The sequence below is a fragment of the Eretmochelys imbricata genome, chromosome 6 (assembly GCF_965152235.1).
Source record: "Eretmochelys imbricata isolate rEreImb1 chromosome 6, rEreImb1.hap1, whole genome shotgun sequence".
Lineage (NCBI taxonomy): Eukaryota > Metazoa > Chordata > Testudines > Cheloniidae > Eretmochelys > Eretmochelys imbricata.
In genome coordinates this window covers 94,111,683-94,128,272 of record NC_135577.1, presented here as the reverse complement: position 1 = coordinate 94,128,272, position 16,590 = coordinate 94,111,683, and the positions used below count along the sequence as shown (strand labels likewise).

The window sequence follows — 16,590 nt, the reverse complement described above, 5'->3', positions numbered from 1 at the left end:
GATCCAAAAGTAAAGAGAAACCCAAAGTTATCACTGACAATCTCTCTCCTTTTACACTTGGCCAATTATGTTCTCATTATACGCCTGGCATTTTGTTTATATCCATTTCACAGACTCACTGTATTGTTAGGATTGGGGGATCCATTTTCACTTGATCAGTGGCTCACAATCACTTTTCCTAATAGCAGTATTGGTGGATAGCACTTTAGGTTCCAACCCCTGACTCAGGAAAACCCCATAAAATTCTGAGTGCCTCCTATAAGAAACTGAACATCTTCAACTCCCTTAATAGTCAATGGCAGTGTAAGATGCTCAACACTTTACAATATTGGTGCCTTTATGCTGGGCCGTAGCAAGCCTCCTGTTCAGCTATGTTCCCTCTAAACTGCCATCAAGCTTGAATGGCTTCAAATCCCATTCTCAGTGTTAAAAACAACCAAATCCCTGTTGTGAGTTAGAGCAGAAACTGCTGAACAGGAGGTGGCCTAGACTGGTACTTCCAACTTCTTAGGCTGCAAACCTATTACCTAAAAAATCTGGAAAGCTCCTATTTAGTCTCCCCTCCTGCTTTGCTCACAGGGCTCCATTTTCTTCCTCATCTCAAAGTTTTCCAGTGATTTGCTTTTGATTCTAACATCTCTATCAGAAGTTGGGCCTATGTCCTTCCCAGTCACATTATTAAAATTTATTTCTGTGACTGAAATCAAATTTTTATAATCCCAAATTATATCCATTGAGCCAGATCCTCAGCAAGTGTGGAACAGCATTGCTCCATTGATGTGACTGGAATTATGCTCATCGACACCAGCTGAGAATCTGGCCTGGCATTTAAGTTTCTTTTATTGCTACCCAGTGAGAACACTGTATCTTCTTTGTAATGTATAATAAGAAAAGGGGATGAGGTAAAGGGAACCATACTCTCCATCATTTCCAGGCTTTTGCACAGGGCAGGGTGGGTTAACATTGCCATAAAATAGTCCTAATGTAAGTGTAAATCACACTCCCATTGTATTCCATGGGAGTTCTGTCACAAACCTCAGTGGGACCAAGTGTATCACACTTAGCTAAATAAACCGGACCCTGAAGGAATGCCTGGGGAGGTTAAACTCAATGTGTGCTGAAGACATAGAAAGTGAAGAATCTACATGACACATGCTGTTTTACATTATTAGTCTTTTGATTCATTATCTAAGTTCATTCCTTCCCATTTTCTTCTCATTCTATTTATTCATCTCTGAACTCTCTCAATTTCCTCTGTATATTCTATCAATAGGATAGTACCCAAATCTATAAATAGACTTCCCCAGATATTGTCTAACCAGCATTGTGTCAAGAGGAAGCATTACCTCCCTGATCCCATGAGTGATCCCATTAATCATACATCTAATGATTACACCTTCCTTTTCCGAAGCAACACTCATCTTTAACTCTTCAGGAACACTCATCACATATATCCACATTACTGATGCACACAAAAGTGAAACCCAGGTCTGGCATAGACATGGGTGTGTACTCACTATGTGAAGCTGCAGAAAGTCGCCGAGCCCAGGAGCACTGTCGATCCGAACCAGGATGCCATCCTTCACAGTTGTGCTGAAGCCTACAGCAAGACGATCTGTCCTTGTGCTGGGTCTGTCATTTGCTGGCCAGGTATACAGGATGAGGCCTCCACTCTTCCCAAAGATATATGTGGCACCAGCTGCAAAATGAAAAACAAAGAGGGAGGTGTTCGTTCACTATGGTTTTTGCTGTGTGTGGTAACGCTGTAATGGCTGCAGAGAGGAATATATCCAAATACAAGCATTTCATTAGCACATGTGATGAAATCTAAGGCCTGTGAGGCTATTGTCACCCTCAATTAAAGACACAGGAAAACTGAAATAATACAGAGCAGATGTTAGTTAAAGAGATATACTCTACATTCCACTGGGTACTAGCAGAAGACTGATAACGCACTGTCTCCAAAAACCTTTATGCATTGTGACAAACAATGTAGTGAGCCTTCCTAAACCCTAGCATTAATTCCACATCTCATCCAAGGAAGTCACAAGATGGGGAATTATATCCCTCTCCCACCATATATACAAGGACTCTTCCTCCCAGAGAATGGCATATTCTTTTCAGCGGAACAATGGCTCTGAATTGCTGGATGCCTTTCCTGATTGAAGGGGATGTGAAAGCAGAACGGCTTTCTAGTACACAAAATACACCCACTCTTTCCCCCTCCCATTAATGTAGCACTGTTATCTTTCAGTAAAACAAGATGCAAAATAAAACAACAAGAACTTTAAAAAGTTTGCCATTCAGATAATTATGGCTTCTACGCCAGCAGTAATACTTTCAGAGATCCTTTTAAATGAACATTTATGCTATTCACAACACCCTAGTGTATCCACACAGTATTAACAAGGGAACCACAAATAGATAAATGCTGCTTCCTTTTAGGAAGGAATAAATCACCAATGACAGATACTGTACACATCCTGCTAAAGTGTGCTCCAGGTAATAGTATCCAAATCAAGACAAGCAGCATCTGCAATAAAGACAGCTACAGAGTTTATCAAGAGCCTGTGAGTTCATTATCGTTAACACAAGCCTGGGCAATGCCAAGTAATGCACTGCTTTTAAAAAACAGACACCACTTCACAAACTTGGTATTCAGCCTCACTTGGAGATCCAGAGCTAATGTCCAGAGGAAGAGGTGTGCTATTAGGATCAATTTTACATACAAGGTCGGAGACCCAGACAGGCTAAGGACCAGATTCTCAGACTTGCCCCGTTCCAGGTTTTTAAAAGAGCTCATCACACTGGTCCCTGAGCTCTTTATAAAATATGGCCCTAAAGATCACAATGGGAGATGTTTCAGAGTAGCAGCTATGTTAGTCTGTATTCGCAAAAAGAAAAGGAGTACTTGTGGCACCTTAGAGACTAACAAATTTATTTGAGCATAAGCTTTCATAAGCTTCAGCTCACTTCATCAGATGCATTCAATGGAAAATACAGTGGGGAGATTTATATACATAGAGAATCTGTGGTAAGGTTGGGAACAACACATGCAGGAGGCCCAATTTGTCTACCATTGAGCTACACCCAAGTCTATAATGCACTTTTCCTAAGGGTCACAATGAACTATGCAATACTAAATGCAGCCAATTGGATTCCACCAACAGCAGCAGGCATGAGATATCAATGGGAAGCAGAGGAGGACTGGGTGAATATACTTCAGATCATAGTTTACCTAGGGGAGGCTACAAGGTCATTTATTTTTTATCAGGAACACCCGCAATTAAACAAACAATCTCAAAGTGAATTAAGTACAGTTGGATATTGCTTGGGTCATTTGGTACCAAAACTGGGTCACATATGAGTCTGGCTGCAAAGCCACAACTCCATTGAGGGTCTTTGTTTTATGTAAGTAAGTAGAAATAAAAACAATAAACTTCATCCTTATGTAGGGCTTTTTCTCTAGAGAGCTCAATATGCATCGCAAAAGAACGTAAGTGTTGTTATCTCCATTTCACAGATGGGGTAACTGAGGCACACAGAAGGAAAGTGACTTGCCCAAGGCCAAGTCAGTGACAGAACCAGAATCAGAATCAGAACTCAAGTCCCCTGACTCCTAGTCCTGTGCATACCCACTGGATCATACTCTCAGTAAATGTAAATAAACTTGTATGACATTTCATTCATAACCCAGAACTAAGCCAGAGAGCACACTGACAGAGCAGAGCTATGAGCATGTATTAGTCCAATTTCAGAAATGGTGACTCTTCAGACAGAGACCAAGCGCCCAATTCTTACCTTCTAACTGAATCTCTACCTTCAGCTGTGGAGTGTAATGGTAGGTGCGTGACTACTGCAGAGTGTAAACTGTTTGTTTATCATCCATTCTTACAAGTACACTTAAAGCCTTTTCATACTAATTAGAGGTGTTTGTGTAATGAATTATCCACAGCTTCTCTCCATGTACGGATAATTCACACAGCCCACAATAAGTGCATAAACTACAAATATCTTTCCTCTTTAGTTTATTAGCTAGTTCTAAATGTTTTATATATTATATTACACTGGCTCACAGAATAACACAAGAAAAATCAACATCTGAGTTTGAGTGTACTGAGTTTTTCTGATCACTTCTCGCTCTGTAGACCAAACCCTCATTTCCAAAAGTTGTTCCCACATGTGTTCGTGTGCTTGGCCTTCACTCCTAATTCTGATCACTGGGACTTTCAGTTGCAAGGATCAGAGTGGAAGGAATGTCTTCGCTATATCCAAAGGCAGATGAGATCGTCTCACTTTTCTGAGTGCCATTTGGCTGCAGGTAGAGCATGTCAGAACTCCTGCAAGTGTCAATTACAGCCAATTATAACTGTATAGGCCGGTGACGGCACTCAACTGCCTAGCAAAGCTCATACTCTCCTCGCAGGACAGAGATTTGCTTCTAAGCCTGACTTCAGGAAGCTCAGTTTCATGTCTCTGTGCACAGTAATCATTCAGCTGTAACAATCAGAAGAGCAGGCGACCTAAACTGATCCTTATAACAGAAACCTACTGTACTGCAACTGTTCAGTACACGATCCAGAATTATCTGCAGAATGATAGGCAGTCCAGTTTGCTGACTTCTGTGTAACTTTTCCTACCTGAAATATAATTTAAAAAAAAATGTATGCATGTATATACTTTCACTTACATATTGAACATGTAAACATGCCCCAGTGATAATTATGACATGAAAAATCCTAAATAGTGTAGCACTAATCATTTGCTACAAAATTTGAATAAAGTAATCACTCCAAACAGAAATCATAAGATGCAAACATTAAAAGAGAATATTAGATGGAGGAGGAAGAACACAAAGAGAAAAAAAAGAGATATACAGTTTATGCTACACGGTAATCATGTTAAAAATAATGCCTGACTCATTTATGTGTCTTTATATATTACACATACAAAACGTGTTATAAGAACATTAAAGTTCCAAATTGAGCACTCAAAAGTTAGGAAATGCCAGAATTAAGGTTGCCTGGGTAACCTTAACTTGGCCCTCCTGTGCATATGCATTATGATCAGATCTTCAATTACATGATCACATACTATTTTTTTCCATAGGACCCCTGCTTTCTGCACTGCATAGGATACATGGTGATCACTTAATGAGAAGCTATTCAATATTTTGTTTTATCCTCATCGTTCAATGTGTGTGTCCCTAAGCCTTATTTAGTGCACACTATTCAAACCCTGCTCTGAAGATAGAATTATTCATTTCCTCTTTGGCTTTTCTTGAGAGCTTCACAAACATTCATTAATTTATCATCATAAAACCCCTGTGAGATGAGGCAGTGGTAATATCCCTATTTTACAAATGGGGAACTAAGTCACAGAGACTAAGGTCAGAAATTTCCAATAATTTTGGGTGCTCAATTTGAGACCCCAGGGCCTAATTTTCAGAGTACTTAGCATTATAGAAAACTTGATATGATAAAAACACAGTTTCTGTTGACTTCAGTTGCAGTTCTGAGTGCTCAGCACCTAGTAAATAAGGAACACACGATTATTGACCGTCTTTGTAAGTGACTTGCCTAGTATCACATGGGAACTCTGGAAAAGGCAAGGATAGAATCCACTGCTTCAGGGGAGTGTTCAACTGCCGTAACCAAGAAGTCCTCATGTCTCTATTCTCTTAAACGTAGGTGTTTTGTTTTTTAAAAAAAAAAAAAAACAAATTCCATCATGTGGCATCATATTGATAACCACATGCTTCATCAGCAGGGATGGAACATTTAGCTCCACTGCACAGGCCTCTGCCATTTGAGGTAATAGACTAACTGATAATAATAATAGTAGAATGCCATCCTCTATGAGGACCAGCACCAGAGAGGGATGAGACACGGTTCGTCAGTGGGTTTCACAGCTATTTGCTGATAGCAGATGAATAGTGAGACTCAGGAATTCTGGGTTCCATTCTATGCTCCCAAAAGGCAGGGGCTCTAGGGAGCACAGACTCTTCTGCCTGTTCCCCACCAAGCTTGACTCATTCTCCACTGTCTTCTCCAAACTGTGCCTGTCCCAGCCTGTCTCTTCCCCACCCCGTTAACTTCTTGCTTAAACAGTCCAAGTCCCTACCTCCAACTGTTTGTCCCCAGTTCCTTGGCAGTCCCAGTTCCTCACTCCCAACTGTCCAATCTGTGTCTCCCCTCCCACCAGCCCCACTGGTTCCCAGTCCTAGTCTCCCACCCTGGACTCCTCATCTAATCTCAGTCTTGGATAATGGAGTGGCACATATGCTTATAAAATTGTGAATGACACTGAGCTTGGAGAGATTGCAAGTAATTTAGAGGACAGGATTAGAATTCAAAATGACCTTGACAAATTGGAGAATTGGTCTGAAATCCACAAGATAAAGTTCTATAAAGATAAATGCAAATTACTACACTTAGGAAGGAAAAACACACAGCTACAAAATGGTGAAAACTGGTTAGGCAGTAGTGCTGCTGAAAAGGATCTGGCGGTCATAGTGGATCACAAATTGAATATGAGCCAGCAGTTGCAAAAAAGGCTAATATTATTCTGGGATGAAATGACAGGAGCATCGCGTGTAAAACACAGGAGATCTAGAATACTGTGTCTGTTTCTGGGTGCCACACTTTAATGAAGATGTGGAGAAATTGGAGAGAGTCCACAAAAGAGCAACAAAAATGATAAAAGGTTTAGAAAACCAGACCTCTGAGGAAAGGTTAAAAGAACTGGATATGTTTAGTCTTGAGAAAATAAGACTGGGGAGGGGGCTGAGGACCTGATAACAGTCTTCATATACATTACAGGCTGTTATAAAGAGGACAGCAATCAATTGTTCTCCATGTACTTAAGGTAGGGCTGAAGCCCTTGGGGTACATCTTTGGCCCCCATGGCTGGGGCAGTGGAGTTCCGCAGGCTCAGTCTTCAGTCCCCGCTCCTGGGGTCTTGTAGTAATTTTTGTTGTCAGAAGGGGGTCACGGTGCAATGACATTTGAGAACCCCTGCATTATGCTACTAGTGGAGTTACAATATGCTGCAAATATTCACTGGTATGTATATCTGCATTATATTGGAGTGGAAAAAGATTTTTAGCAGGAAAATTACAAGGGACGTGGGATATAAACTCTTACAATAAACTCAGATGATACTTTTGGCATTTAAATTTAATACAGCAGGATCTCCGTCCATGGTCTGGACCCCTTAGTCATCATGCTTAAAGCTCCTGTTCATTCTGGTAATCCAGCACAGACTGTGAAGAATATAAATCTAAAGATAATATTTTCTACCTGAAATAACATGCAAGACATATGGCATGCTCCTTCCCCTCAATTCATTATCATGCCTTTGTTCTCTTGCATGAAATCTTAGGTAAATATAGATGATACTGTGTTATTTTTATACAATTTTCTATGAGGATTGAGAAATTATTTTAAAAAATTGCTTAATAAGGAGAAAAACGGATGTTCACGAAGGCCGGCTATTTCTGAAATTGGAGACTTGAAAGTTCCCAGGCAGCATAACTTTATTATACTTTTCCTAGCTAGATTTTTTATTTCATGGATACATACAGTCCCATTATGCACCTTCTGCTGAGCCCAGTAGTTCTGATAAGTCGCTTCACGGTGTGCTTAGTATGCTGGTGCTGAGATACTATTATGTTTATTAATAATAGTAACCATGTAAATTTTCTGCTTGCTAGCAAGAAGCTATCAGTTCAACTAAAGGAAAATTTGCTATGATGGCATTTTGGTCATTTTTCTTGGTGAGATTTGCACGTTACCAAGAAGCTGAAATTATTTAGCTTATTCCCTGTAACAAGACTATTGTAAGGATGGAATCACTAATACATCACAAACAATTAAGTGAATTTAGCTGTGTGAAGCAGGACCCAATTCAAATAATGCAGATGACCTTGGCAACAATTGTACCAAGTAGCCTTGTACAGTGGCAATTAAATAACACAGACCTAAGAGCTTACCAGGGTGGTTAGTGCTTTCAGAAAATCTTATTAAAATAAGATTAAAGGTCTGACAAACTCACAAAGGCAGGGAAATGCAGATATAAGGCTGCCACCTATCTCACTATACCTAAGTTCTGCATACACTCTTCTATCACTAGTAAGGGTTCTAACAAGAGAGTGTAAATTGGAGCAATTGGTAAAATTGAGCAAAGAAAATCATAGGCTGAATATCAAGAGAAACTGATCAAGAGACAAGGTTTGTCTCCAATAGGATGTACAGGAAACGTCACTGCTTTCCAGAGTCATTTAAAAACAGGTTACTGAGAATGTACTACAGAGAACATTTCTGCCTTAGCCGTGGGGATGGACAAGATAAACAGACAGAGCTGTTCTAGCCCAAACTTCAATTGGCCAAATATTAGTCCTCACTCAGGCAAAGCTCTCATTGAAAGGAATAAATTAAACTGAGTGTAAACTGAGTGAGGACTGGCTTTTCTGAACAATTCTCAGTGCTTCAGAACAAAGGGTGACACTCTATAGCACGTGCAGTTCAACCACTTATTAAACTAACCACTGATTAGTTTAATCTCAGTTCTGCCACGGAGGGGTGGCAGAGCTGCTCCTCTTTTGCAGGTTCATGGCATGGCTTTGAGCAAAACCTCAAATACTAAATTGCCAACAGGTGTTCAGAGCCACTGTCTCAAGAGAGGATACTGGGCTAGATGGACCATTGCTCTCACCCAGAATGGCCATTCTTATGTTCTTACTCTTCAAAGGTCACTGCAGGCAATTCCCATCACTTCAGCACAAATCCAGAGCTAATGAACAAATTAACAGAGTAAGTTAATTTTGTTAATTTAGAAGTAAACCAATGAATGAACTAACTGAGAGTCCCTTACTGGAACCATCATTGAGATCCTGAAACAATCCACTCCCAGCCCGCAAGCTTGCCCAACAGCTGGAATTTGAAAAAAATAACGTTCCATGGTAGCTCCTAGCAACTAACCAGGCCTTTACAGAGTCCTTAGCTGTTACATCACTGTCTCATGTTCAACCACATGTTGTACTTCCCTTGCAACCCCATACATTAAACAATGTTAACAGAACACATTATGTAACATTCTCCCCAGTAGCATTACATTACTGGAACAAATGTTCATTAGCTGAGTATAACTGAAAACTATGACTTTGTTTCTAGCAGCTTCTGAATGATGCTTTCCAAAGTTAAACCTTCTGGGGGCATCAAAGGTGCCACACATGCTCTCCTAGCAAGAGATGTGCTCCCAACCAATCTTCCCTGAGTAGAAATTAAAAGATCTAATGAAAACAGCTTGTCTTGGAGGAGACATGACAAAACTGTCTGAAGGGCATCAACACCAAAAATAGAAAGGAATCATTTGGGATGGTACATGGGTATATAAGTAGGAGAACAGGATGAAATTAGAAAAAGAAAAATTCCGGTTGGAAATCAGGAGAAACTCCTTGTTAGGGTGACCAATTAGGCTGTGGAATAGTCTGCAAATGGATGTAGTGGAATCCCTGTCATTTGGGCCTGATTAAAGTAGATTGACCAAAACACTAGAAAATCTGATGGGGAACATGGTATCACAGATCTTTTCCATTTCTAGATTCTGCTGCATGATTTTATAATTCCTACTGTCCATGTTGAACCTGCCATAGTGGTATTGCATACAGGTTCTTTGTCTAACTAACATATCAGCTATGTGATGGCATCTCTAGTTTTGAAATAAGTATTTAACAGAGCAATCCCCAGTGGGAGCTATGTATCAGACAAATAATGTGTGGCTCAAAGTCTGTCTGTGATGAACATTCATTTCATTATGGAGGGAGTCACTGTCAAGTGAATCTCACAGTTTTACAAACCACTGTAATATACATAATAGAAAGAGATAGCAAGTTACTGTCATTATAAATAAAAAACCAAGGGAAAATAACATAAAACACAACCAAAGAGAAGGGAGGGCTATGATTCAAATTACAAAACTGGTGGGCAGTTTAACGTTCAAGAAAAAGAGAAATTAATAGCAACCAGCACAGGGTTAGTGCAGATGGGCACTGCACCAGCTTCAGCCAAACCCACACACTTCATGTCTCCCAGTGCACTGTGGTCTTTATTTTGGCCACTCATGCTTGCCCAGTTACAAACTTCCATTTAATTCACCTCAGTCTTTAACTGCAACAGCCCTGTTATCCCAGTCTTTATCCTTTTCTCTTCTCCTCTTGCAGAGGCTGCTGATCTTACCATGCCAGACCAGAAGGTTATTTTGTGATGTGTACAAATGGAGACTAAGAAAAGGGTGGGAGAGACCTCCAAAATCATTCTAACTTGGGACCTAAACAGGATTTGAACCCAGGACTCTGGTAGAGAAAGAAACAATGACCTAACCCACTATACCACCACAAACTACCCCTGTAACCCACCTTTAACCATATTATGTCCAATGCATATTGGCACCTGTGGTATGCAGGATCATTCACTGTCTGGCAAAAGTGGGTTGACTAGGGATGGTCATTTTACCCTTATGAAGAATTAATTTGCTGAGGGTTAATCCAGACTTCCAGCATTATTTTACTGCAACTTTTTCACCTTCACATTATTCCTTATATTTTAAGTTGACCAATGCATTACAGAGCTGGGAGTTGAAACTGGGTTCTGTGTCTGGCTCTCCCACTGTCTGACGCAAAGCCCAACGCTTAATTTCTCTGTGCCTTTCACCCCTACCTAAAATGGATCTATTAATACTTATCTGCCTCAGAGGAATTAGAAAAAGGGGTTGAAAATGGCTATAGACGTATCATCAATTGTCTGGTTCATTTGACCCATTCTATCACAGGATTCTTCCAAGGAGAAAATGAAGAAAGGCATTGTACCATATGTAAGATGATTGATAGGGTGTCTTTTTCCTCTTATGTATCAGGAGCTTTAAATTGTCTGAGATGGAAGAAATGTAAAGCCCTAAGAAAATGCAAAGCTTCCAGGGCAAAAGTGTAATCCTTGGAAAGCAACGCTTCCCTGCTTAAAAGAGTTCCCATGGACCAGCTGCTTTTCCTTCAAGATGCCTGCTCTTCCCCAGACAAACCCTCTGAGACCTAATGCGAACACCACCATATCCTCATATTCTTCTATTTAAAAGGCAGACATTGTCTGACGTTAATTAAAGTGAAATCCTTGCTCAGCTTTAACATTCGAGGGAGCTAGGGCTTCTTCTATGGCAAAAAAAAGGAAAAACACCACAACAATACAAGCCTGACACAAAATGGAAGCAACAACTCGGATCGTGCCTGTCTTCCTTGTTTCCTTTTTAAAATGACAGCAAATTAATACAAGTCACTTTCTTCCTGGTATGTGTGGCATTAGCCAACAATTGGATCAGACAATATGTTACTTCTTATTAGTTACACCATATTAAAAGATAGGTTTCAGAGTAGCAGCCGTGTTAGTCTGTATCCACAAAGAGAACAGGAGTACTTGTGGCACCTTAGAGACTAACAAATTTATTAGAGCATAAGCTTTTGTGGGCTACAGCCCACTTCATCGGATTCATAGAATGGAACATATAGTAAGATATATATATATATACACACATACAGATAAGTTGGAAGTTACCATACAAACTTATCTGTATCTATCTATCTATCTATCTTACTATAAGTTCCATTCTGTGCATCCAATGAAGTGGGCTGTAGCCCACGAAAGCTTATGCTCTAATAAATTTGTTAGTCTCTAAGGTGCCACAAGTACTCCTGTTCATATTAAAAGAGAGATTGGAAGGAGTGGGGGGAGAGAAGAAGGGAGTGCTCCTGGAATTGCCATGCAGTCCAAAATAATTTACACTCAAACTATGAATGACTCCAATTCCTAAGCACTGGGAAGTCTGACTTATATTCTCCTCAGGGAAAATTTGTTGCTGGGTACCTTGGGATTACCCATCACCAGCACAGAAGAATCCTTGAGGTTAGCAGCTGCTTAAGTGGACCAAAGATAACCATGGATTTAACAGCCTCAGGGTGATAAATGTCAACTATGGCACCCTTCGCTCTGCAACAAAGAATCTGAACAGGGATCAGCTGGCTGAGGCATGGCTTCAATGTAAACACAGTGGCTCTGGAAATATAGGATCAAGTTTTGCTCTTGCTGACACAGGTACAAAGACATTGAAGGCAATGGGTCTGATTCTCCACTGCCAAAGGTTGGTCCTGGGCCAAAGGCTATCCACTGATTTATACAAAGGGACATATGGCCCTCCTAATTTTTAATACAAAGCTCCACTTTGATCACAATAGAAGGTCTTTTGGTTTGAACTGGAGCATCACACGCTGCAGCTGTACTCTCTGTGGGACCACATCTCCATGTTAAAGAGAAGGCTGGGTGCAATCTGGACCATTTTGTGCTAACTAGATGCAGCCCAGAGTTTTCCTGCAAGCAGCCATTGTATCCCTTAGCAGGACAAAATTTGGGAGCCCTTCTCATAGTCAAAATGAATATGGTGATGCAGGGGATAAAACCACACACACACCCAGAGGGACAATGAGCTGGGTGATGATTCCTTGGTTGAATTTGATGGAGATAAATTAAAATGTTTTTCAGCTGCATCCCACTGCCAAACAAGAGCTGAAATCTGAGTAGGATTTCTTTTTCGGGGTGACCTGCTTGATAAAGAGCACCCAGAGAGGATGTCCTTAGAGAAGCCCAGGAGACAGACTGCCAAAGTAGCAGAGCTCAGAGACTAGTGTTATCAGTCATCATCGTAACTGGATTCACAGCTCTGCTGTGCGGGACATTCACTCCCTGTGTGTACAGAAAGTTTATGGGATCTGAATGTTACTAGAACAACCTAGAAACAGGACAGGATGGAGGCCAGACTGCAGCCACCGATTTCGGTCCATTCAACATTCTCCCAAACAGTTGCTCTTTCTAATGTATATTTCCCCACTCTAGGACCAATCCTATAGATGCGCCACACCCTCAATTGTGGTGGGAGCCAGGAAGCACAGTGTCCCATAGGCCCAGACCTTTATATTTATCTATTTTTGTTGTTGTTGGAATATATTCAAGCCACATTCCCTAGTGCTGCCTTTGGGAGCACTTTAGTTTCTCCATATTAATTGCCCTCTGCATAACAACGTTTCCTTGAAGTCCCTTAGTGCTTAATCCATTCCTTAGCTCAATCTACGACCTTTTTGCTTTTCAAGCCTGGGTTATCTTCACTCATCGTTCTGTGGCCTCTCTCCTCTTTATATACCTCACTGAATTTGATATAGTTCACTCATACTCTCCTTAATCACAGACACTGGCAACAGAAAAGACCTACTGTACTGGAGCATCCGCCACTCCTCAGGCAAGAGTTGTTACTCTCATGGATCCTGCTCAAATTTTTCAGACTTGGGTGCCTGAAGCCAGGTACTTAAATCCATATTTAAGCAGCCAAATTAGAGGTCTGGTTTGCAGAACAGCTGAATGTCCACTGGATTCCACAGATATTATGGGTACTTTGCACCTCTGAAAATCAGGCCACTTATTTAGTTGCCTAAATATCGATGTTATGCTTTAGGCATCCAAGTTTCAAATTTTGGACAATTACCCAAATCCTACGATCTTTATCCAGGCCAATCAATGGGAATTTTGCCCAAGTAAAGGTTGTGTAAAAACTACAGTCTCAGAATTTGCCCTCCTCTTTCTAAGCAACACAAATATAATTTTTCTAAACTCTTTTCCTAGTTTCTAACCTGCTGGTTTTTGTGTTAGGTGTTAAAGGTGCAGGGATGACATTCTCCAGTTACCTGACACACACCATGATCAAAGCTTGCCGATTCACCCAGGATGGTTGACTCATACACCAGATCGGTTTTGAATAAATTTTTTTATTCTAAAAACTCCAAGACCCTAAGCTTTAAATTCTCAAAATAAACTTAGAGCCCTGCTGAGTTTGTATTAATACATTAACTCCACCCCAGTATAACTTCTGATGGAGTCATACATCTGAACAGACATCCAAATACAAAGTCAATTCTACTGCTTCAGGGGGGTTGCTTTGTTTTTTAAAGATGTCATACTTGTCCACCTACCAAGAAAAGGAAATGGAATGTCCTTTATTCAGTCACTTACCCTGTCTTCCTTTATCTCCATGCCTCAGCTTTCTGCCTATATTTTATCATATAGGTAAAAACATATATTGGCAGCTATAAGGTTCTCAGCAGTGCTGTCCTGTTATCTGAAGTCCTGGCATGGATGTGTATGTGATCTCTATAACTGAGAGATCACATACACATAATTCTCTAGGATTCCACCCCACTTCCATTGTTCCTGTCTCCTCTGACTTTGTCTGGCATTGTGCAGATTGAGAAACTTTGAGCACAGATTTGCTTTTTTAATCTTTTTAGGGCTTGCAGCAGGCAGGATTCACACTTGCAGCAGAATACAAAGTGCCAAGGAAAGCGTTTCATTTAGATACCTTCATTTCAAGACAGAAGCCTGATAAATGGCAATCAGGAATGTCCTTTGAAGAAGCAAATTAAAATTGAAAGCCTAGACTTATCTGCTGAACAAGGGGTGGAAGCATAGATGCTCCAATATGACCTCCTATGACAGGTGATGCTCTCAGGTTTTATCTCAAAGAAACATCCACTAGTTATGCTACTGTTTGTAGCCCACCAATTTGGTGAGTCTTCTATAGGTCATTCAAATGCACAGAAAGGGCCAAAGCAAACCCCTAATTCCAAACACTCTGGGATTTGGTGGGAGCTCAGATCTAAATCTGGATCTGAACTCTGTGGATGAGGCTCCTTCTCTATGGAAAAGTCTGAAAGACTTGGAGAGGTCCTCTCTGAAGAAGTTTTTGTCGGCAGGTTTTTTTTTTTTTTTAAATCACCTACATACTCTGGTTTCTCTTAAGAACAGTGTGTCCTAGGGAACACAGCACTGGACTGGAATTCAGAAGACCTGGTTCTAGTCACAGCTCTGCCACTGGCTGAGTGTCGTGGGGGCAAATCACTTCACGTCTTCATGGCTCAGTCTCCCCTTTTCTACAATGGGTATAATCATACCAAACTCCTGTGTAAAGCACTTTGAGGTCTACTAATTAGAAGTGCTATATATAGGAGCTAGGTATTATTATACACTCAGGAACTGTGTAACGTTTCATGCTTCCACACACCAGTTACCATCAGCAATGTTGGAATTTTAAGCATCTCACTTCCAAAGCATAGATTTATCCTACCTGCTAAACTAACAGATTATTTCAACTACCAGAGGTAACCTTATATCCAAGCAGATCCATCATTGTTCACCCAAAGGCACTGTGCCACCACTGAACTAACCACACATGGCACTCTACACTGGACTCAAATTACAATTTCTGCAGGTTCACAAACATGCAACCAAAGGGATAGGTGTGAATATCAACTGGTGGCGAGATACAACACATGGGTCAGGAATATTAATCACCCACATGATTAATAAATACTAAATAACATTGGAACTTTTAATAATAATTATATGTTACATTTAAAGAATACAATCTAACCTTTATAATAGTTTTATACCAATTAATGCAGCTAATCTTTTCAGCAGTAGCTCTCAGTAAGCTTTTACAGAGTTGGGCAAGCAGTACTGTACCCAAAGTCCAGGAGGTTAAGTTACTTCCACAACCCGACACACTGAATAAGTGGCAAAACAGAAAACATGTCTCTAAACTCCCAGCCCTTTGCTGATTCCCAGTCTCTTGACTAGACCATAACTGCTCAGTAAATTACATCAAGGAACCTTGAACCTCCAGCTTCTCTGCCTAGTAACAAGCACCATATTGCACTGCATTTGTAATGGATATGCCAACAATAAAAGGAAATGCATTTTTGAGAATCTCATTATGGAGCCTCTCTATATCGCTCTGGTGTGACCCATTCTGGAATATTGCATTCGCTCCAGAGTTTCAGTTGCAACTTCCATCTTGACTTGCTGTGTGACCTTGGCCAAATCACTTAATCAATCTGTACTTCAGTTTCCCCATCTATAAAACAGGGATGATAATACCTCCCTCCTTTCCCCAAAAGAGTGTTGTGAGGGCTAATTATGTGATGTTGCTAAAGCACTTTGCAAGTGATCTATAATTGCTCAGCATTATAACCCTCCCTAACTTTCCCTCTTGCAACCAGCTTTCATTTCCACCACCATGAAAGGAAATTAGCCTGTAAGAGGTTGATCTGTGGGAGTGTTACACATGCAATCTGTTAAAAAGTACTGTGCCGAAGTAAAAGACAAGTGTAATGGCTGTTTAATCATCCTCACTATGAAGTGCCAATTCTTTAGTCTCTTATGACATTCATGAATGATGCAGAGGGCTGTCATGATGAATGCAAAGCAATTCTGAGCGACAGATACTTTCACAGAATTTATGGCCCCTACCCCCCAGGACAAAAGGGCTCCTGAGCTAAGTTATTTGTGCTGTGAGAGAATTTACACTCTAGCCAGCAACTTCTTTTACCCTACTCAATAAAGTGCTTATTTTGATATACTGACTGTGATCCTTCAAGAACAACAGCATGCCAAGAAAGTCAGCAATGGAGAGAAAGTGCAAACATTTACGTATGACTAGCTT

General features: G+C 40.6%; 1 protein-coding gene across 16 annotated transcripts in view; it reads right to left on the bottom strand.

Annotated features, from left to right (window-relative positions):
- The window catches only part of NRXN3 (neurexin 3), a 1,334,999-nt gene that overhangs the window by 344,892 nt on the left and 973,517 nt on the right, over nt 1-16,590 (bottom strand). For all 16 annotated transcript variants that reach the window (XM_077820368.1, XM_077820370.1, XM_077820366.1 and 13 more), the window contains one exon: nt 1,518-1,699. In XM_077820368.1, coding sequence (XP_077676494.1) covers nt 1,518-1,699 — 182 coding nt within the window. The remainder of the gene's footprint in view (nt 1-1,517; nt 1,700-16,590) is intronic.